At 40.3% G+C, this 21,322-nt stretch overlaps 3 protein-coding genes across 3 annotated transcripts; all 3 read left to right on the forward strand.

The window, feature by feature from the left end:
- The first annotated feature begins 1,502 nt into the window (after positions 1–1,502).
- LOC109192266 (lysine histidine transporter 1-like) lies at positions 1,503–4,283 on the forward strand. Its single transcript, XM_019342840.1, has 6 exons — positions 1,503–1,696; positions 2,216–3,005; positions 3,177–3,282; positions 3,375–3,466; positions 3,660–3,728; positions 4,002–4,283. Exons 1-6 carry the CDS (start codon positions 1,503–1,505, stop codon positions 4,098–4,100), a joined length of 1,350 nt encoding a protein of 449 aa, XP_019198385.1. The 3' UTR covers positions 4,101–4,283.
- An 8,131-nt stretch (positions 4,284–12,414) lies between these two features.
- LOC109192605 (coatomer subunit epsilon-1-like) lies at positions 12,415–17,137 on the forward strand. Its single transcript, XM_019343310.1, has 6 exons — positions 12,415–12,752; positions 13,369–13,520; positions 13,722–13,857; positions 13,938–14,093; positions 14,335–14,414; positions 16,832–17,137. The coding sequence occupies exons 1-6, from the start codon at positions 12,495–12,497 to the stop codon at positions 16,923–16,925; spliced, it is 876 nt and encodes a 291-aa protein (XP_019198855.1). The 5' UTR covers positions 12,415–12,494; the 3' UTR covers positions 16,926–17,137.
- A 1,010-nt stretch (positions 17,138–18,147) lies between these two features.
- Positions 18,148–20,885, forward strand: LOC109192587 (malate synthase, glyoxysomal). The gene is made up of 4 exons (XM_019343284.1): positions 18,148–18,615; positions 18,694–19,019; positions 19,078–19,408; positions 20,110–20,885. The coding sequence occupies exons 1-4, from the start codon at positions 18,226–18,228 to the stop codon at positions 20,773–20,775; spliced, it is 1,713 nt and encodes a 570-aa protein (XP_019198829.1). The 5' UTR covers positions 18,148–18,225; the 3' UTR covers positions 20,776–20,885.
- Positions 20,886–21,322: the final 437 nt, after the last annotated feature.

Below are 21,322 nucleotides of genomic sequence, written 5' to 3' on the forward strand. Positions count from 1 at the left end.
CGGTTCATGTTCCGAACTGAAAAAAATAAAATACATTTATTGTTGAATTTAGACTATTTTAAAATTAAAAAAAATAAAAAAGTAAATACCCAAAATGGTCCCTCGATTATAGCTAAATTCACAATTAAGTCCTTAAATTCACATTGGTCCTTGACTTTCAATTTCAACCAATTAAGTCCTTAATTTTGTAATTTTAACACAATTTGGTCCTCTGTCTATACCGTTTGTTGACTGTGATTTTTGATGATATATATGTAATTTCATGGTCCACCGTCGGTTTTTTAAGGTTCCGGTTGCATTTACAGACCGCACTATTACATTCGAATCCACTGCCGAAAGCGATATACCAAATCCAGTCGCTTTTCTTCATCCTCCATTTGGATTCAATGTAGTTGAGTTCGTACCAGAGCGAAGAAGGCGAAGTGTTCCCGAACCGTGAAGAAGACAAATTGTATAGGAAGGTTTAGAAATTTAATTTAGCAATTATTATACCGTGAATCATAGTGTACATTATAAGGTGAATCACTGATATACATGTTCATATTTAATTTAATATATAATACATAAAAATGAATCTTCAATATACTAAAAATAAACATTTATTAGTAATTCATCTTATAATAATGTGAACAGTTATATTATCCACAATATAATTTGCCTTTAATTGGGTTTTGATGATCCACAATCCTTGAGAAGGTGTGTTTACTTAATTAATGTTTATATGCATGCCTACCATTTTATTTTTCTTTGAATACATGCATATTTCACGCTAAACTTTTAATTTAACAAACTCCAATTACTTTAATTTCATTCTTCCAAAAGGTTGAACCCAATTACTTTAATTTCATTGTTAGGTAATTAAAGCACTATATTACTTATATTTTTATTGTATGCATTCTTCTAAAAGACTGACCTCCAACCCTAAAGCCCCTCCTCACACCCTGGTCCGACAGAGCATTTGGGAGGAGAGAATTGAATACATGTCGAGGAAGTGCCGATTGGGTCACTTAATTACCAAAACAAATAGGAATTGAAAATACTTTCTATTTGTAGTCAAATACTATAGATCGACTCTAATCCGATAGAGTCATGTTAGAACAGATGTCTAATCCTATTAAAACAGATAATGTTAGTTGGTGGATAATTGGATAAATACAATGGATTAATAAAAAGATAAGTAGTTTCGAGATTTTTAAGGTGTGTCTAAATCAGACCATTCCCCTCTCCCAATAGGAATCATATTTAGCGTGAAATATGCATGTATAGATTGGATTTAATTTGACTCCTTCCCTACTACAAACTTTGCAAATTGAAGTGTTCTTTGTATAGGCTTCCTATTTATCCATCCAGATCCCTACTTGTAGAAACTAACTCTCATCCATCTTCTCCTATAAATACACGATAGATTCAGATCGCTGTCTGCACTGCATTAGGGTTTTTAGTTATACTATTCTGCAGAAACCCAAATTAAAGTAATCAAATCATCATAAACTAAAGGTTTGATGGAAGGAGGAGATAGAGAAACTACTGCGGCGGCGGGAGCAGCAAAGAAGGACGCGAAAGCTGATCTCAACAATTGGCTTCCGGTCACTGCTTCCCGGAACGCCAAATGGTATTATTCCGCTTTCCATAACGTCACCGCCATGGTCGGCGCCGGCGTTCTTGGCCTCCCTTATGCCATGGCTGAGTTAGGATGGTATGTATATATGCCCCTATTTTCTTATTTGATATAATTCCGATAAGACTATGCATGGAATCAATAAGATATTGAGTTTTCTTCACTGAATACTTTACAGTCACAAATTATTGCTGACAAACGTAGTCTATGCATGGAATCAATAAGATATTGAGTTTTCTTCACTAAATACTTTACCGTCACAAATTATTACTGACAATGTAATCTATGCCTGGAATCAATGAGATATTGAGTTTTTTACTCACTAAATACTTTACAGTCACAAAATATTGCTGACAATGTAATCTATGCATGGAATCAATAAAATATTGAGTTTTTTTCACTAAATACTTTACCGTTACAAATTATTGTAGACAATGTAGTCTATGCATAGAATCAATAAGATATTGAGTTTTTTTCACTAAATACTTTACTGTCACAAATTATTGCATAGTCTATAGAATCAATAAGATATTGAGTTTTCTTCACTAAATATTTTACAGTCATGAGTTATGTTTTATCATCGTTAATGGGGTGCAGGGGTCCGGGGGTGGCGGCGCTGCTGATATCGTGGGTGATGACGCTGTACACGCTGTGGCAGATGGTGGAGATGCACGAGCCGGAGGAGGGGAAGAGGCTGGACCGGTACCACGAGCTCGGGCAGTACGCGTTCGGGGAGAAGTTGGGGCTCTACATTGTGGTGCCGCAGCAGCTGATGGTGCAGATCGGAGTGAACATTGTCTACATGGTCACCGGCGGCACCTCCCTCAAGAAGTTTCACGACACCGTCTGCTCGGCGTCCTCCGCTTCCTGCCCGCCCATGACAAGAACCCACTTCATCATCATCTTCGGCTCCGTCCACTTATTCCTCTCTCACCTCCCCAGTTTTAATTCCGTCACCGTAATCTCCCTCGCCGCCGCCGTCATGTCCTTCAGCTACTCCACCATAGCGTGGGTAGCGACGGCGCAGAGGGGAATGATGCCGGATGTGCAGTATACCCCCAGGGCTTCAACCAGCGTCGGAAGGGTGTTCCAATTCTTCAGCGCCTTGGGAGATGTGGCGTTCGCCTACGCCGGCCACAATGTGGTGTTGGAGATTCAGGCCACCATCCCGTCGACGCCGGAGATGCCGTCCAAGAAACCCATGATGAAGGGGGTGTGGGTGGCCTACGCCATCGTGTTTCTGTGCTACTTTCCGGTGGCTATCATCGGATTCTGGATGTTCGGAAACTCTGTTGAGGATAACATCCTCGTTTCCCTCCAAAAACCCGCTTGGCTCATCGCTGCTGCTAACATGTTTGTTGTCATCCATGTCCTCGGAAGCTACCAGGTAAGGCAGTGAGCATGTTACATTGTAATATCTGAATCTATTGAAACACAAACAGTTAAAAGAGTCAAATATATTGTTTTGCCACTGAATCACAAAATCATTAGTAGTGTTTATACTCATTTAATTTATACTCATAATTTCTAACATCATAAATATTTATTTATTATGTAGGTTTTTGCAATGCCACTTTTTGACACCCTAGAAGGGTGGCTAGTAAAGTCACGAAATTTCAAGCCGACAAGACTACTCCGAATTACTACTAGGACTAGTTATGTTGGTAAGCAAGTTAAAAGTTTTTTAATATCTACATTTTTTTTGGGTTTAAAATTTGTATGTATTTATTTATTTATTTTTAATGCATTTATGCAGTATTAACCGCGTTCCTGGGTTGCACATTCCCTTTCTTTGGTGGGTTACTTGGTTTCTTTGGAGGCTTTGCCTTTGCACCTACAACCTACTTCGTAAGCCATCTTATTTCTCTCTCTTTAATTTTCTTAATTAATTATTCTTGACGGACTAAAAATAATGGCTTTTCTTTTGAGAGATTGATGATTCCTATTTATTTGTGTGTTTGTCATATTTTATATTTATTTAGTTTCTTGGGAACGAAAAAATACATTTTAATTTAATGTGGTATTACTTATAATGTTGCAGCTTCCTTGCATCATGTGGCTCAAGATTAAGAAGCCCAAGGTCTTAAGCTTGACTTGGTTCATAAATGTGGTATGTTTTTGGCCCACTAGCTTTTTTTATTTCACTTTTTTTTTTTTAGTCTCATATGTTATTCTGCATCATGACCTTAGTCGGCAATGGTTAAACAGTATATGTTGTCAGTCAAACAGTATATGTTCTCTATAACTAACAGTTCAAACAGTATATGTTTCAATTTTCTTATAGAACTAGTACCATTGGCCTTAGAATTTCCCTACACGTGTGTGTATATGTGTATGTATGTATGCATTGTATGATAAATTTTTTTTTTTTTGGTTTTTGCAGATATGCATTATAATTGGGGTTGCTTTGATGGTATTAGCTCCGATAGGTGCACTGAGGCAGATAATATTGCAAGCCAAAGATTACAAGTTCTATTCATGATTATATAGTGCAGTGGGCTAATATAATGTGGACAACACATTTTTATTTTTAATGTTGTCGTTTGTTAGTGGAATTAGTACTTACATATATAGTTATAACCCCCTGTTGGTAAGGTTATAAGTTATAACCACCGGTTGGTAGGGTTATATAGTTAGGGATTTAATTTCGAGGTATTTTAGTTCCTCATTAGAAGAGATTATTACTTAATCCAATAGTATAGTTCGATCTATGTATTTAACGTTTTTAATTAGAGCCGCTTGATTTTAATATGTTTGCAAATAACATGTTCAAAATGGGTGTACCTTATATTGAATAGTTATGCTGTGCATCTGTATGCACCAGATGCAAAAACGACGTCGTTTTATTAACAACAATATTTTGTTCATTCATTATGGAATTTTAGTTCATGGATTATGGAATTATAGTTCATCGATTATGGAACTATAGTTCATCGATTCTGAAATTATAGTTCATCGATTCTGAAATTTTAGTTCATAGATTCTAGAATTTTAGTTCATTCATTCTGAAAATTTTAGTTCATAGATTAGATTATGGAATTATAGTTCATCAATTATGGAATTATAGTTCATCGATTATGGAATTATAGTTTTGAACCTATTTTTTTTTTAAGGGGAGACGTGCGTTTTATAAAAACGACGTCGTTTTTGCATCCGTATGCACCATGCTTGGTGCATACGGATGCACAGCATAATTCTTTTTAAATTAATAATTGATCAAAAATTTATCTGTGAAACTTTGGCGGTTGATTCACTTAATAATTGGTTACTTTGCCACATGTAGCCCCTATGTGGCTTTATTAATTTTTTTTAAAAATAAAGAACTAATTCATTAATCCTAAGTTGAAACAGTTACAATAAAGATTGATAGAATGATAAAACATTGATAGAATGATAAAACATTCTTTACAGTCAAACATAGAAACAACTTTCCTAGCAATGCTAATGTTTTTATTTTGTTATTTAACATATATATCCATCAATGATAACCAATAAGTTCAAAATTTTTTAATATTTTTTTTTATTAATTTACAAATATGACACCATGTATTTTTCATTAATTAAAATTCTATATCTTAGTTTATCATTTTGTGTCTTTTTACATTTATCAGATAATTCAACAATTAATTTTACCAATCGACTTTAATTTCAATTGTTAATTAGCTTTTTAGCTAGGTGTGCCAAACAGTATCATATGGTATGGTTTGCATTATAAATTAAATGTAGACATCAAATAAATGAGGCCAAAGCCCAATCCCTACGTTACTGTTATACTGCTATGTTGTTTTTGGCAATTTTGCAGCTACGATTTTACTTTTCACCGGAGTTCATATGAGGTTGCTGAAGTTACCATCTCAAAGTTAGAATATGCTATTTTATTTTTTGACAAAAGCAAAGACATTTTTTTTTTTCCGGCAAGCTATGAAACAAAACATGATGTTACTTAGATCTCATGAAATAAAAACTTGTTAATGATAAATGATTTGAGTTTCATGTTGCCAGAATCTGGATATGGGTATTTGATGTCAACGACACTGACAGGATAATAGGGCTGGCACCCGACCCGGATCACAAATGGGCATTGACTCAGCATCACATGGGAACCCAACGGGCAGAACTCCAACGGTTAGGAATTCCAACAGGTGTCACCTTTATTGTCTTTGAAGCCACCATTGATGCCACCTTTGATGAGAGAGAGTTAAAGCCTCAACGCCTCATTCATGACTCTTCATATTCTTGCCGTTAGCTCAGCTCCCCAATGATGACTCTTCATGTTGTTACCGTTAGGACCTAGCATAAATAGAACTTCCCTCAGCTGAGCAGGGGACACACTGTACTTTCTATACTGAGACAAGAAGCAATACAACTATTGTTACATCTATTGTTACCTTGTCACATTATTTGTTATTCTAATATTATTACCGGTAACGTTTTTACCGTCATTGGTGCTTTCATTGAGAGCCTGAGTCCGATACTCAAGCAGGCTACAACACTACTCTTTTTCTCTTTCAACAGCAAGCCTGAAAGAATGGCGTCCCGCAGCTCCCACGGTTCTCGCAACGTGAACAATGGCAATGCCTCAGGTGACCTCTGGGACCAACTCACCAATAATCGCGGAGGGGACCTCCGAGAACAGCTCAACAACGGGAGGCCCGGGGACCTTCGAGACCAACTCAACAATGGAGGGGTAAACCAAGCCGTGAACGGGAGGTCCGGGGACCTTCGAGACCAACTCAACAATGGGGGGGTGAACCAAGCCGTGAACCTCCAGGCGACCGCCGATATCATTCAGCAAGCAGTGACGGCGGCGCTAAATCAGGTGGCGGTGGGACTGCAAGGCCAAGTGCCCACGCCGCGGCCCCAGCAAATAGGGGTAGAGGCCCAAAGAAGTGGACCGGCCAGACGACAACCAGACCCTTCCCAATCTGCGCCAGAACGATTGGGACAGAGGGCGCCCGTGCGGCAAAGATTAGGATCACGGGCCGAGGGGTCCTCTACCAGATGCCCTCGCCAACACGAGAACAGACAAGCCGAGAGATCACCCACAGAGGAGGTGGGCGAGTCTCGGGAGCCGACCCCACGCCGACACGTTGATGAGTCGGCCCTACGTCGACACTTGGAGGAGCGACGCGTCGATGAGCCGGCTCTGCGTCGGTACTCGGCGGAGAAGCGACGCGCTGATGAGCGGGTCCCACACCGACACTTGGATGGACGGAACGTCGAGGAACCCGCTCCGCGTCGACACTCAGATAGATTGCACGTTGATGAACTAGCTCCACGCCGACACATGGAGGAGCGGCAGCCGGCCCCGCGTCGGCACCCTGACGAGTCGGCCCTGGTCGAGAGGCTGCAGAGAAGAATCGAGGAGTTAGCGAGAAGGGTGGAGGCACGGGAGCAGTCGCCGGAACCTGAGGTACGGATGGCAGCACCATTCTCCCCTAGCATCATGGACGTACCTTTGCCGAGGGACTTTAGGTTGCCCGCCATCAAGGAGTACACGGGGGCCACTGACCCACGTGTCCACATGACGAGGTACAAGGCTGCTATGGTAATGATCGGGGCAGGGGACGCCATCATGTGCCGAGCGTTCTTGTCCACACTGGATGGAGCGGCCCAAGACTGGTTTAACACCATCCCAGATGGGTCGATCCAAAACTTTGGGGAGTTATCCAAGAGCTTCCTAACATACTTCTCCGATAGCATACATCGCAAGAAACCCTTCTCTCACCTCTGTGTAGTGAAGCAAGATAGAGGCGAGAGCCTCAAAGACTTCCTGATCAAATGGAAAAAGGAAGTCAATAATGTCTACGACTTCGACTCCAAGGCGGCGATCCCGATATTTATCCATGCCTTAAGATCAGGGTATTTCCACAAGCAGCTGAACGCTCACCACCCCCGCTCTTACGAAGATCTGATGAGGACGGCTAGCCGCTATGCCGAAGCAGAGGACTTCGACAGGAAGAAGAAGGACGAAGAGGATGGTAGGAAAGATGGGAAGCCTGGGAAAGCTGGTCCGCCCAGCCAGACACCACTCTCGAACCACCTGACCGCAGGGAAAGGCCGAGACCACGAACGGCCTCGCCTGGTCCCCTTGCGTAATTTGACTCCTCTTACCCATCCCGTCAGTGTCATTCTAAAGCAAGCTGAGGAGATGGGAATGGTAGAATTCCCCGAGGAGTGCATGAAGGTCTCCCCAAAGGCAGACCAAACAAAGTACTGCAGGTTTCATAGGCATGCCGGACACGATACGGATGAGTGTCACGTTTTGAAGAGACAAATAGAAGACCTCATCCAGCAGGGCTACTTCCAACATTTCGTCAAGCGATCCAAGCAGCAGCAACAGCCGCAACACAATCCACCAAAAAATGTCTGGAGGAATGAGGATGGCACCGAGCCGTCCACCTCAAACGCCAAAAAAAGAGACCACGACCAAATATCTGAGCAGAGTGATAGCGAGAAAGAAACCGAGGTGGCGCCCAGACGACAAAAGAAGCACACCATACACTTTATCTATGGTGGACCTGCAGGGGGCGACACGCCTGCGGAAAGAAAGAAGTGGAGCCGACAGCTATACGTGGGAGAAGTGGCGAGTCTTCCCAGAGAAAAGAAACAGAGACAGGAGGCCATCACCTTCTCTGATGATGACCTCCCAGAGGGCCCGTTACCCCATCGTGACGCCCTGGTAATTGAGATGGACGTCAATGATGTCATTATCCGCCGCATCTTAGTCGACACGGGAAGCTCAGTCAATGTGATGTATTACGATGCCTTCACCAAGTTAGGGATACTTAGGAACCAGCTCAAAGAAGTACGTACCTCACTCTCTGGATTTACGGGTGATTCAGTGGAGACGGAGGGGTCAGTGGTCTTACCAGTGGAGATAGGCACGAGCCCTAACATTCGCAAACTTGACTTGGAATTCATCGTGGTAAAACTCACTTGCGCGCACAACATCATATTGGGGAGACCGGCACTGGAGAACCTCAAGGCCATAGTGTCGGTGGAACACTTGTGTATGAAGTTCCCCACTCTGAGCGGGATAGGGGTCGTCAGAGGAGACCAGCGAGCGGCCCGCAGTTGTTACGTTAAAGCATGCAAAAAGATTGGCAGAAATGATCTATAAGTCCACACCATCTGTAAGGATGATCGATCGGGTATGGAGCTAGGAACATTTGATTAAGTATTTTCCATAATATTCTAGTAGTCGTTTGGAACTGGTGTTTGGAAATCGCGGTCCGCCCGCTTTGCATTCTGAAATCTTTTGGAAAAATATCTCGTGCTTGCGGTCCGCCCATGTTGTTTAAAAAAAAAAAAAAATTGGCTGAGGGTGCGCCTCAGCCAAGGCCGAGGCACAAGCCTCGGCCAAGTGGCCGAGGCTGCGTCTCGGCCACAGGCCGAGGACGCGCCTTGGCCGCCTCGGCCCAGTGGCCGAGGTCACGCCTCGGCCACAGGCCGAGACCGCGCCTCGGCCACATGGCTGAGGAGCACGCCACGACCCCGAAAAAAAAAAAAAAAAAAAAAAAAAAAAAAAAACGATCGGACGAGGCTACGCCTAGGCCGCGATCAGCCGAAGCGCACGCCTTGGCCACGATCGGTCGAGGCGACGCCTCGGCCGCGATCAGCCGAAGCGCACGCCTTGGCCACGCCTCGGCCACGATCGGTCGAGGCGACGCCTCGGCCACGATCGGTCGAGGCGACGCCTCGGCCACGATAGGTCGAGGCGACGCCTCGGCCACGATCAGTCGAGGGGTTGGCCGAGGCGCCCGCCTCGGCCAACGCCGAAGTCCGTCTCAGCAAAAAAAAAAAAAAGAAAAAAAAAAAACACGATCGGTCGAGGCTACGCCTCGCTGCGATCAGCCGAAGCGCACGCCTCGGCCACGATCGGTCGAGGCTACGCCTCGGCCACCTCAGCCGAGGCGCACGCCTCGGCCACGGTCGGCCGAGGCGCACGCCTCGGCCACGATCGGTCGAGGCGACGCCTCGGCCACGATCAGTCGAGGCGACGCCTCGGCCACGCTCGGTTGAGGCGATGCCTCGGCCGGAGGCACGCACCTCGGCCAGCCTAAGCCGCAGCCCGTCTCGGCCAGCATAAAAAAAAAAAAAAAAAAAAAATTCATGTGTGATTTGGAAAATAAAATCACATACTCGGGATCAATCGGGATTCTCCACGATATCAAGCAAATTCAGCTTTACTCCCAAGTCAACTCAAACACATCCGTTGCCTCAGGAGTAAGGGGGACTGGTGACAGGATAATAGGGCTGGCACCCGACCCGGATCACAAATGGGCATTGACTCAGCATCACATGGGAACCCAACGGGCAGAACTCCAACGGTTAGGAATTCCAACAGGTGTCACCTTTATTGTCTTTGAAGCCACCATTTATGCCACCTTTGATGAGAGAGAGAGTTAAAGCCTCAACGCCTCATTCATGACTCTTCATATTCTTGCCGTTAGCTCAGCTCCCCAATGATGACTCTTCATGTTGTTACCGTTAGGACCTAGCATAAATAGAACTTCCCTCAGCTGAGCAGGGGACACACTGTACTTTCTATACTGAGACAAGAAGCAATACAACTATTGTTACATCTATTGTTACCTTGTCACATCATTTGTTATTCTAATATTATTACCGGTAACGTTTTTACCGTCAGACACCTTTGGGAGTAATAAGAAAATGGGTAAAAAAAAATATAAAATAGTTACAATATATTAATTATACACTATAACTTTCATGTAGGAATTTATATCCACTTAATACGTCATGTCAAATGTTTACCTGCATTACTGAAAAGCAATTTACTATTTGAAAAAATGACAAGATTTATGAATGTTCAAGGGTCTAATTTTAATTTTTTAATTTAAATGACTCAATTACATTTTTGTGTGTAATTCAATAACTTATTTTATCCCTATTCCTACTAAGTTTACAACTTCTTTTTGTTGGAGTAATATAATATGATGAGACGATGTGATATTAGTGATGTTACATTTTGAATAGCATGATGATGACTCAATAGTGGCATATGACGATGTGTTACCCCCAAAATTTTGCCGACTAGCTTAGTGGACAAAAAATTTCGATGCATTATTTTCTTAGGAATTCAACTTTTCAATTACAATATTGGCAAACGAAAATGTTTGAATTTTATTTGTTTGTTTTTTTATTTTGTTTTTTTTTTTTTTTTTTTAATTTTGTTTTTGTTTTTTGTCATGCATTGCTTCATAAGAAAAGGTAAATTGCACTAGCAAAATTTTGCATAATTAGTTCAATTCAACCAAGATACTGTTGCATTTCTTACTTTTGTTAACTAGACACGATGTATAACAACCTTGTTTGGTTTGTGGAAGGCTGGAAGCCACACAATTTAGAAAGATGACACAAGGTGATTATTTTTCATCATTGTTTGCATACTCAATATAATTTAATGAATATTTGAATGATTTATCAATTCTCTGCAAATTAAAACAAAATCAATGTATTTTGATTGATTGATTGTATTATAGTTTACTCAAAATATTTTAGGATGATTTTAGAATGTATATGCTTTACAATTTTAAAATGAATTTATAATAAAACACGTTAGTTAGTATGTTACAAGTTAAAATATATGTCAAAATCATACTTTATATATATATATATATATATATATATATATATATATATATAATCGAGGATGAAAGTCAACTGTGATAAATATATAGATAACAACTCTTCAACGTGATTTTTTATTTTATTTTTTATTTTTAGAATGGGGTCCTTACCTGGAGTGTGATATGAAGGAATAGTGTATTCATGTGCATGATCGGGGTTTATATTGAGTATTGCAGTGATTTAAGAACGAATTAGGATAAATAAGGAACGATATAAATAATTTGCTATTTAATTAATAGCGTTGATATGAAAAGACATACACACATTAGAGCAACCCCCACCAATGTATCACTATTGGGGTTTTATATGTTAGAAGAAAAAAAAAAAAAGGAAAAATTAAATATAACATAACCAAAAGTTGGTGACGACCCTCAACGCGCACTAACATTATTTTTTTTTTTAAAAAAAAATTTCTTAATAGGACCCACTAGGCGAGAAAAGATCATTCACTTATCAAGACTTAATCTCTTCTCCCTTCTTTAATTTTCACCTTATCCATGATCCTACCAACAAAATTCTAAAAAAATCACTGATAAGCAAGCCCTTAAGATATGCTTAATGAGCACTAGCAATGAGAAAATGAACTAGTGGGTTCATGGGCTGCAACCGGCCGATTATGGCTCGTGGGCATTGATGGGGATTGTGTAATCATTATCATTATACTATGGAATATAATCCACATTGTAATATAAAACACTGATATACATGTTCATTTTTAGTATATATATTGAATATTTATTTTTAATGTATTATAAATTTATTTTTTGAAAGTTCATTTTTAGTATATTACAAATTCATTATATTTTCTAAAAGTTCATTTTTAATATTTTATAAGTTTATTTGCAAGTATTTACATAAAAATAAACCTATAATATATTAAAATGAACTTTCAATATCAATATAATAAAAATAAACATTTAAACGTAATTCATCTTACAACGTAGATTTCAGTCTACATTATAATTTGCCCACCCTATAAATTCACTTTGACAATACTAGTTATACCATACTCAATTAAAAAATATAAATAGTCTAAATGTTAGGGGTGAATATCTAAAGAGTAATATTTCAGGGACAATAGTAAATAATTGAGAAATTAAGGGATCAATAAGTAATTTAATCCCTCCATTTAACCATTCTCGTTTGCTTTCTTTCTGCTTGAAGCTCAAATCTGCGATCTGAATCCAATCGATCACCAGTGAGACAGAGAAGCAGATTAACAATGGCAGTTGCAGGGCCCGACCCGTTGTTTGGACTGAGAAACAACTTCTACTTGGGAGCATACCAAGCCGCCATCAACAACAGCGAGGTCCCTAATCTCTCCCCGGACGACGTCGTTGAGAGAGACGCTCTCGTCTTCAGATCCTACATTGCCCTCGGCAGCTACCAGCTCGTCATCAGTGAGATCGATGCCTCAGCCTCTACTCCTCTCCAAGCCGTCAAATTGCTCGCTATTTACCTCTCCGGCCCCGAGAAGAAGGTCGTTTCGAATTCCCCTTCTCTCTCTGTTGCTTCGACTTTGATCTCGCCTCTATGGTGGATCCGGTTGGGAAATTTCAGGATTTTAGGTTTGATTTTGTGGTTCCGCAGTTCGACTTGGTTAATTTCGTTCCAAATGCGTCGAATTTTATCTGAATGAACGCGTAGATCTCTTTAGTTTTGTTAGCCGTGGTTCGATTTTATTTGCATTTCAATGGAATTGAAGATCTCTGTTTTTTTCAACTTCCGTTTTGGTTTTCGCTGGAAGCTAAAAAGACAAGCTTTTGAATGTTAATTGTTTGAATATGTATGAGAATAGTTGTGTTGATCTCATTCCGAGGGGAGTGCATGATTTGCTTCTATTCCTCATAGTTCGTTGATCCTTTTTTATTCATTAGACTAAACACATTCATGTCTACTAGTGACTAATATCATTTGCTACCACTGCCTATAATTTACTGGTTGTTTTTGATTCAGTAGACTAAGCACATTCTTCATTGTAGAGAGCCACCGTTAGTTTTCTATATTTTCACTACTAAAAGTAGTTTGTATAGAATGGTTACCATATTGGAAGCAGAGGCAAGTCTTTTCTGATCACTCTCTTCTTTGTTGTGTAGGAAATGGTGATTTCAAGTCTCCATGAGTTGCTAGGGGATCCAGCTGTTGGAAGCAATCCCATCTTGCGCCTTATTGCTGGGATCATTTTCATGCATGAGCAGGATTACAATGAAGCTTTGAAGTATACAAATGCTGGAGGAACTATGGAATTGTGAGTCATTATTTTTGCATTTTCTCACTATTCATTTCCATAGAGATATGTGACCTGGACCTCTCTGTTGTGTTCTTTGAATTAAGTAGTAATGTTTGATTGCTTGATTGCTTCCTACTTTGTCTACATTTCTATTTTGTGTATATAACCATCTTTTTTGGGAATCAGCTTCCAGACTCAGTATGTGTTCCGTTTTTGTAGGCATGCTTTGAATGTCCAGATCTTTATTAAGATGCACAGATCAGATTATGCTGAGAAACAATTGAGGATCATGCAACAAATTGATGAAGACCATACACTGACCCAACTTGCAAATGCTTGGTTAAACATGGCTGTGGTACTCACTGTATATTTTACTGTTGTCTTGACTAATAAGAAGTGACCTATTAGTGCATTGATTTATTTCTTTTGAATCAGGGTGGGTCAAAGATACACGAAGCATATCTTATCTTCCAGGATTTCTCTGAGAAGTACCCTATGACTAGCTTGGTCCTGAATGGCAAGGCTGTTTGCTGCATGCACATGGGAAATTTTGATGATGCTGAGACACTATTGCTTGAAGCCTTAAACAAGGTTAGTTTAGCATGATAAAGCTTCCTATAAGAAGTATTATTTGTCCTTGCTCTGTGTTAAGACTCAAAGACATACTGTAGTTAGTAGTTACTCCTTGGTTCAGAATTTTTTCTGAGTGCTTGATATCTTTTTGACTCCTTGACATGACATGTCCTGATGTCCTAGCTTTCATTCTTATGCATAACATATTTTGGATCCAAGGATACGCAGTTCTATTTCCAATGTGTTAATGATAATGCAGGATGCAAAGGATCCTGAAACACTGGCAAATCTGGTTGTTTGCAGTCTTCACCTTGGGAAACCATCTTCACGCTATCTCAGGTGATTCATATATTACTAGTAGGATAGAGCATATAATTTGGAATATCTTATCCAATTCTGAATATTTCTGAGTATTTTAAATAGTTAGAACTAGGGGTGAGCATTATTTTTCAGTCATTTGGTCCAAAATCAAATTAACTGAAATTTTTGGGCTCGATTAGAATTCCTATGGGTCTTTGATAACCAACCAAACAGCCAATCAGTTGTGGTCAGTTAACCGACATATAGACATGAAGTGTCATTAATGGCTGAGACCTGAAACCTTATTGACAACCAAGTGAAAAACACTTGAATGGCCATCCGCAATCATAAATGGTCAAAGACTGATAAATAGATTTTAAAAGAAAAACCTTATCAATGGTGAAACTAAATTTGAAGTTTGAAATATGGAGTGGGAGCCATCGAGAAGGGGAGGCTAGGGGATTCTTTATTCATGCTGTAATATACTGGAAATTAGCTATTAAATATCTGTGTTGGCACATGAGCCAATTGCTCTGCCTCTGCATGTACTCAGTGGAAGAGATAGAGATTGTTTCTGAGAGGCATTAACCATAAAGTTGAGCACGCAATGGGAAACTGGGCCTTGAGCATGTACCGTATGAGTTTTTGGCATAGTGGTCAGTTTTTTAGTTGGTTTGATTTGGCATTTTACAAAATTGTCACTCCTTAGAATCTCGATGTTACTGGTATCCGTCAAACACTAACCTTAACACTTTCAGTAATTAGTTATTGTGGATTTTAGATGAGCAAACTTTGGTTTAGTAACTAGCATAGATGCTTTTCTGCCTAGTTTGCTTGAGCTTTATATTTAATAAATCACTTGTGATGATTTGTTAAAACGAGTTTGGATAGGCTTAATAACAGTTTATGGCTTTTGAAAGGTTGTTTTAAATTCATTCTCATAAGCTATTTCAAGGAGCTAATCAAAGTAAGCTGAAACAAACGCTTTTCAAGGACTAGTTAAAATGGCAAACCGATATAAGCTATTATGATCTATTGAAAAAAGTTTATTGAGAAGAATTCTCTATTGAAAAGTGCTCATTGACAAATGTTCCATCTTCAAATTGAGTTTTTAAAGCTGTTTATCTAGGCAGGACCTAAGTCTTCAATCCTGCTCCCAAAGCCTTTAGACAAGACATGCTACAAATGCAATATTTCTCTGCCTCATTGTCATTGTGTTACTTGTGTTGAGTCTGAATCTGTAGATTCTATATTTTTATTTAGGGCGTGTTTGGTTCATGGGTTTACACACTAAGAATGGGAATCAAAATCATAGTTATTGTTTGGTTGACAACTTTTTAAGACACAACTATATGATTTGATTACCCCTTCAATTAAGAATCTCATTTCCTAATTAAAAAGGGGTATATTCCATCCTATATTGGTAATTTGATTTTTAAGTTTGGAGTGCTTTCAAATTTTTGTTTTGATTTTTTGTTCATATTAGTGCTTTGGATATCATTATATTAGTATCAATTGCCTTGATTTATTGTTTTTGTATTTTTAAAACTGTTATTCCCATTATAGGGTCATACATAATCAAACATTAATATTGGTTATCATTCCAATTCCACCCTACCACCAAAGTACCAAACATGCGAAATACTTTCACTAAAACCCATTACTATTACCAGGTATTTGATTCTCATTCCGACCCGATTCCCATGTGCAAACCAAACACACCCTTAATGTATACACCTTTTTTGATATGGCAGTGACCTGTGTGAGTTGTGGGATGGATGTAGCTCATAAGGATACTTAAAAGATTGAGAGAATAAAAGCAATTAATTCTATTTATGTGTGGATAATATCTAATCAAATACAAACATTAGATTTCCTCTGAATAAATTAAAATTAAAAATTATTTGTTTACTTATCAAATAATAATAGTAATAATGTTTAAATACAGAGTAGTTAGTTTTAGCTCCAATGCAATGAACAAGTATATAAAAAGATTAAGTGATTGAAACTTGGTTGCACAATTTTAACAAACTCTAAAAACAATATGCCAACAAGAAGGGAAAGGAATTTCTCTTGGCTATGACAACAAGAAGGTTCTCGTTTTACTTGGATGAGCTGTGTCGGTTAATGATGTCCATAATTCTTTTGGAAGTCCCTTATTTTATCTTTTCACTATACATAAGTAGTAAATTTTTTTCCCTCTTGATCTGACAGAGAAAATTCTCTTGGGTTTGTTGTAACTCAATTATATGATTCTCTGCAAGCATCATCTTCTTGACCTACTGAAATCAGGCATGCTATGAGCATTGCCAGGGGTTGAATATATTGCATCCATTTCATTACTATTACAACGTTATAATTCTTAAGGCTTCATCAAGTTTACTTCTCCCTCAACAGCAATCCTAAATATAAATCTACTGACAGAAACCCGTGTTTTGTATCACTTTGTTTTGCAGCCAATTGAAATTGTCTCATCCGAATCACATGCTTGTGAAACGCTCATCTTCTGCAGAGGAGACTTTTGACAGAGCGGTGCAAACTATTGCTTAAGGAACCCCGAGGCATGCAAGTTTTACCACCCTAGAGAAGAGCTATATCAAGACTGAACCAAAGGCACCAACACTGCATTTTGTCTTTCCATCCAACAACTAAGAGAATGGTTTGTACTAAGACTGTTTATATTAAACTCACTGGATTTTCATATTGGAGTCGTTTTATAGTTTGTTGCACCAGATCTTTCCTATATACACATCATTTTCTCACCTTCTTCTTTCCCTTTGTGTACTTTAGAGAAAGAAAAGAAACATGCTTTCGCACACATCGAATAGTTCAGTTGATTCTCGAGTGATAAATTGTGAGAAAGAAAAGATATGTATGTACGTGTCTGAAGTTGTTTGTGGTTGGCTGTTGCTAATAGTTATGGGCAGAAACGAATTGCAGTTCTCGAGGCAGAGGCACAATTCTCAAAAACTGAAACTTTATCCCTTCCAAGTTTGAATTTTATCAAGATCATTATCTACTGTATGTGACCTGGCCCGATGCAACATCCTTCTTATCTGCTAATCTCCTCTGACGCACATAACGCCATGCATTCTCAAATTTTAGACCATCACGTTATTCCACTTGTTTTAGTCTTTTATTCGAATCACATTTCAGTGCTTAGTAACCACCACTTCATATAATAACAAAAAAGATAAAAGTTAGTTCGCACGACTTAGTTTACTGGTTCAGCCGGTAGTATTTGGGAGAAGAGATTTAGAAGTGGCTGTGTGGGCAGATTTCCTTTGCGCACTGTTGTACAATGTTATAAGTTTGACTTCCATTACTGGTTCAGTCGATAGTATTTGGAAGAAGAGACTAATGATCAAATTTCCATTACTGGTTTAACAGACAGTATTTGGGAGAAAAGACTAATGATCAAACTTTAGAAACGGCAGTGTGGGCAGATCTCCTCTACATACCGTTGTACAATGTTATAAGTTTGACTTCCATTACTGGTTTAGCCGGTAATATTTGGGAGACGAGACTGATGATCGAAGTGTGGACAGATCTCTTCTGCTTACCGTTGTATAATGTTATAAGTTTGACTTTTAGTGGAAATAAATCATCCAATTGAGTAAATACCACACTGCCATGTTTATGCACAACCTATAGCAATCTTCTAGCCAAAAGATATATTAAAACAAAAAATGGGATAACGAAATGCATCATAGCCTTGTATCTATCCATACAGACATAATATCAATGATCAACCTCCACTCTGAACTCTCTATATATTCCACCATTTCAAACTTGCACTCTTCATTCTCACAGTATACAAAAAAAGGAAGTATTTTAGCACAAGTACAAGATGTCGTTAGGCTTTGAAAATTTCATTCATTCCGGTAAAGGGAAGGGTGAGATGGGGTACGACGTGCCGGAGGGAGTGGACGTGAGGGGAAGATTCGACCCCGACTTCGCCAAAATTCTCAGCAAGGATGCATTGCAATTTGTCGCTGATCTGCACAGGGAGTTCAGAGGCCATGTTAAGTACGCCATGAGTTGCAGAGAGGCGGCGAAGTCGCGGTACAACGGCGGCGCGCTGCCGGGGTTTGATTCCGCCACCAAATACATAAGGGAAGGGGAGTGGGTCTGCGCTCCCGTTCCGCCGGCGGTGGCGGACCGGAAGGTGGAGATCACCGGGCCGGTGGAAAGGAAAATGGTCATCAATGCTCTCAATTCCGGAGCCAAAGTTTTCATGGTGCGTAAACACTGAATTATTTCTTTTGGAATTGATGAACTTGAAAAGTGGCCTTGAATCTGTTTGTTTAAATGTCAGGCTGATTTTGAAGATGCACTGTCTCCGAGCTGGGAGAATCTAATGAGAGGGCAGGTGAATTTGAGGGACGCCGTTAACGGGACCATAACCTTCCATGACCAAGCGAGAAACAGGGTGTACAAGTTGAACAAGGAGACTGCCAAGCTCTTTGTCCGGCCGAGAGGGTGGCACTTGCCGGAATCTCATATCTTCATCGACGGCGAGCCCGCCGTCGGTTGCCTCGTTGATTTTGGCCTCTATTTCTTCCACAACTATAACAACTTCCGCAAGAATCAAGGCCAGGGCTATGGCCCTTTCTTCTACCTCCCCAAAATGGAGCACTCCAGGTAATATAATTTTTTGTCACGCAACATTTCAAACCCAATCTGATCTTCAATTAAATAGGGAAGCAAGGATTTGGGACAACGTGTTTTCGAGAGCAGAGAAATGGGGTGGAGTGGAGAAAGGAAGCATAAGGGCAACAGTCCTGATTGAAACCCTCCCAGCAGTGTTTCAAATGGATGAAATCCTGTATGAACTGAGGGATCACTCCCTCGGCCTTAACTGTGGAAGATGGGATTACATTTTCAGCTATGTCAAAACCTTCCAAGCCCACCCGGACCGCCTGCTCCCCGACCGCGTCCAAGTCGGCATGACCCAACACTTCATGAGAAGCTACTCCGACCTCCTCATCCGCACCTGCCACCGCCGCGGCGCCCACGCCATGGGAGGCATGGTAATATTTCTCAAATAATATAATAACTGCATGTATAGTCTAGTCTATACTCTCACTTTATGCATACTTGATATACGGGTAAACGAGTCGAGCCGAGTTCGAGCTCGAAAAAAATAATAGGTAAGCGCGAGCTGGATCGAGCTAGAAAAATGAAGCTCCAATTCGGCTCGGTTATGAAATGAGCCGGTTTGAGCTCGAAGTTGCAAGCTTTGACCCGCCGCTCGGCTATAATTTTATATATATATATATATATATATATATATATATATTTTTCGTGAGCGGCTTGACGAGTTATGAGTCTAAAATATTTGAGTTCGAGCTTAGCTCGATTACGAAACGAGTCAGTTCAAGTTTAGCTCGAGCTAGCCTAAAACATTTGAGTTCGAGTTTAGCTCGATTACGAAACGAGTCGGCTCAAGCTCAGCTCGAGCTCAAAATGACTGAGCTCAAATCCAACTTTGATCGACTTGCTCGGCTCATTCACCTCTATAATTATTAAGTTGACTAACTTGGTTGCGTAAGCTCTCTATTGGGTGGATGCATCTAGCACCCTGTTGTTGGACGGAGGCCGATAAAGAATTTAAAATGCCAAATCTAGTAGTATCCACGTCTGTTGTATATAGCTACTAGCAATGCCCTTTTTGGCATAGTGGTAAGCACGGTCCTAACATCCTCATATTTTGTTTTGTGTGAACGTACAGGCGGCTCAGATTCCGATCCGGGATGATCCGGCGGCGAACGAGGCGGCGTTAGAGCTGGTAAGGAAGGATAAGCTGCGGGAGGTGAAAGCAGGGCACGACGGAACATGGGCGGCGCATCCAGGGCTGATACCGGCCTGCATGCAAGTCTTCACCGACAACATGGGAAACAACATTCCCAACCAAATCCACACAGCCAAGCGCGACGACGCCGCCGCCCTGACGGAGCAAGACCTCCTGCAAATCCCGCGGGGTTCCCGGACCATGGAAGGCCTGCGGCTGAACACCAGAGTCGGAATTCAGTACCTGGCGGCGTGGCTCACCGGAACAGGCTCCGTCCCGCTCTACAACCTCATGGAGGACGCCGCCACGGCGGAGATCAGCCGCGTCCAGAACTGGCAGTGGCTCAGGTACGGGGCGGAGCTGGACGGCGATGGGGCCGGGGTGAAGGTGAACAGGGAAGTGTTTGGGAGAGTGGTGGAGGAGGAGATGGGGAGGATTGAGAGAGAAGTGGGAAAGGAGAAGTTCAAGAATGGAAAGTACAAGGAAGCATGCAAGATGTTCACCCAACAATGCACGGCCACAACGTTGGACGATTTTCTCACGTTGGATGCTTACAGTCACATCGTCATCCATCATCCTAATAACAATGGACCTTCCAGGCTCTGAGATTATTATTCATATAATAATTCACTTCACTCATATCATATATCAACAATTTTATGTTTTTCATTTCTGTCTGTTTTCATTTTCTTTATAGTGTAATGTTTGGACTTGTATCCCAAAATGTTGAGTATAAAGCATATATATATATATATATAAGATAACAATAAGTTACGTATTAAAACAGAGCACAAAGTTCACAAATTGGAAGCAATATTATAGAGTTTTGGTATGTTTAGAGTAGATTTCTTGTGTTTTGGTAAATAATCTAAGACCTATTTATACATATTACAAGATTTGTCACCTAATTATGGCCAATCAAGAGAGAACTCACGTGTCAAATACCGAGTATATAATCCAACACAATGAAATATATTTTAAATACGATTTGATGGATACCGAGTATGGGTACTTGATCGATACCACCTAATAGGCCGTCAGCATTCGAGACGTGACACTCTTCCATAACCTCCAATTTATTATGCAATTATTATTCATTTATTATCCCTTTTATTACCCATAAACTCCCCTAATTACTCATTAAACCATCAAT

The sequence above is a fragment of the Ipomoea nil genome, unplaced genomic scaffold (genome assembly GCF_001879475.1).
Source record: "Ipomoea nil cultivar Tokyo-kokei standard unplaced genomic scaffold, Asagao_1.1 scaffold1770, whole genome shotgun sequence".
In the NCBI taxonomy this organism is placed as follows: domain Eukaryota; kingdom Viridiplantae; phylum Streptophyta; class Magnoliopsida; order Solanales; family Convolvulaceae; genus Ipomoea; species Ipomoea nil.

Excerpts from the sequence above, each read along its gene's own strand:
- LOC109192266 (XM_019342840.1), top strand. The coding sequence starts at position 1,503 with ATGGAAGGAGGAGATAGAGAAACTACTGCGGCGGCGGGAGCAGCAAAG. Across the intron at positions 3,283-3,374 it reads TACTAGGACTAGTTATGTTG|TATTAACCGCGTTCCTGGGT; the intron begins GTAAGCAAGTTA and ends GCATTTATGCAG. Across the intron at positions 3,729-4,001 it reads TGACTTGGTTCATAAATGTG|ATATGCATTATAATTGGGGT; the intron begins GTATGTTTTTGG and ends TGGTTTTTGCAG.
- LOC109192605 (XM_019343310.1), top strand. The coding sequence starts at position 12,495 with ATGGCAGTTGCAGGGCCCGACCCGTTGTTTGGACTGAGAAACAACTTC. Across the intron at positions 12,753-13,368 it reads TCTCCGGCCCCGAGAAGAAG|GAAATGGTGATTTCAAGTCT; the intron begins GTCGTTTCGAAT and ends TTTGTTGTGTAG. Across the intron at positions 14,094-14,334 it reads TGCTTGAAGCCTTAAACAAG|GATGCAAAGGATCCTGAAAC; the intron begins GTTAGTTTAGCA and ends ATGATAATGCAG.
- LOC109192587 (XM_019343284.1), top strand. The coding sequence starts at position 18,226 with ATGTCGTTAGGCTTTGAAAATTTCATTCATTCCGGTAAAGGGAAGGGT. Across the intron at positions 19,020-19,077 it reads CCCAAAATGGAGCACTCCAG|GGAAGCAAGGATTTGGGACA; the intron begins GTAATATAATTT and ends TCAATTAAATAG. Across the intron at positions 19,409-20,109 it reads CCCACGCCATGGGAGGCATG|GCGGCTCAGATTCCGATCCG; the intron begins GTAATATTTCTC and ends GTGAACGTACAG.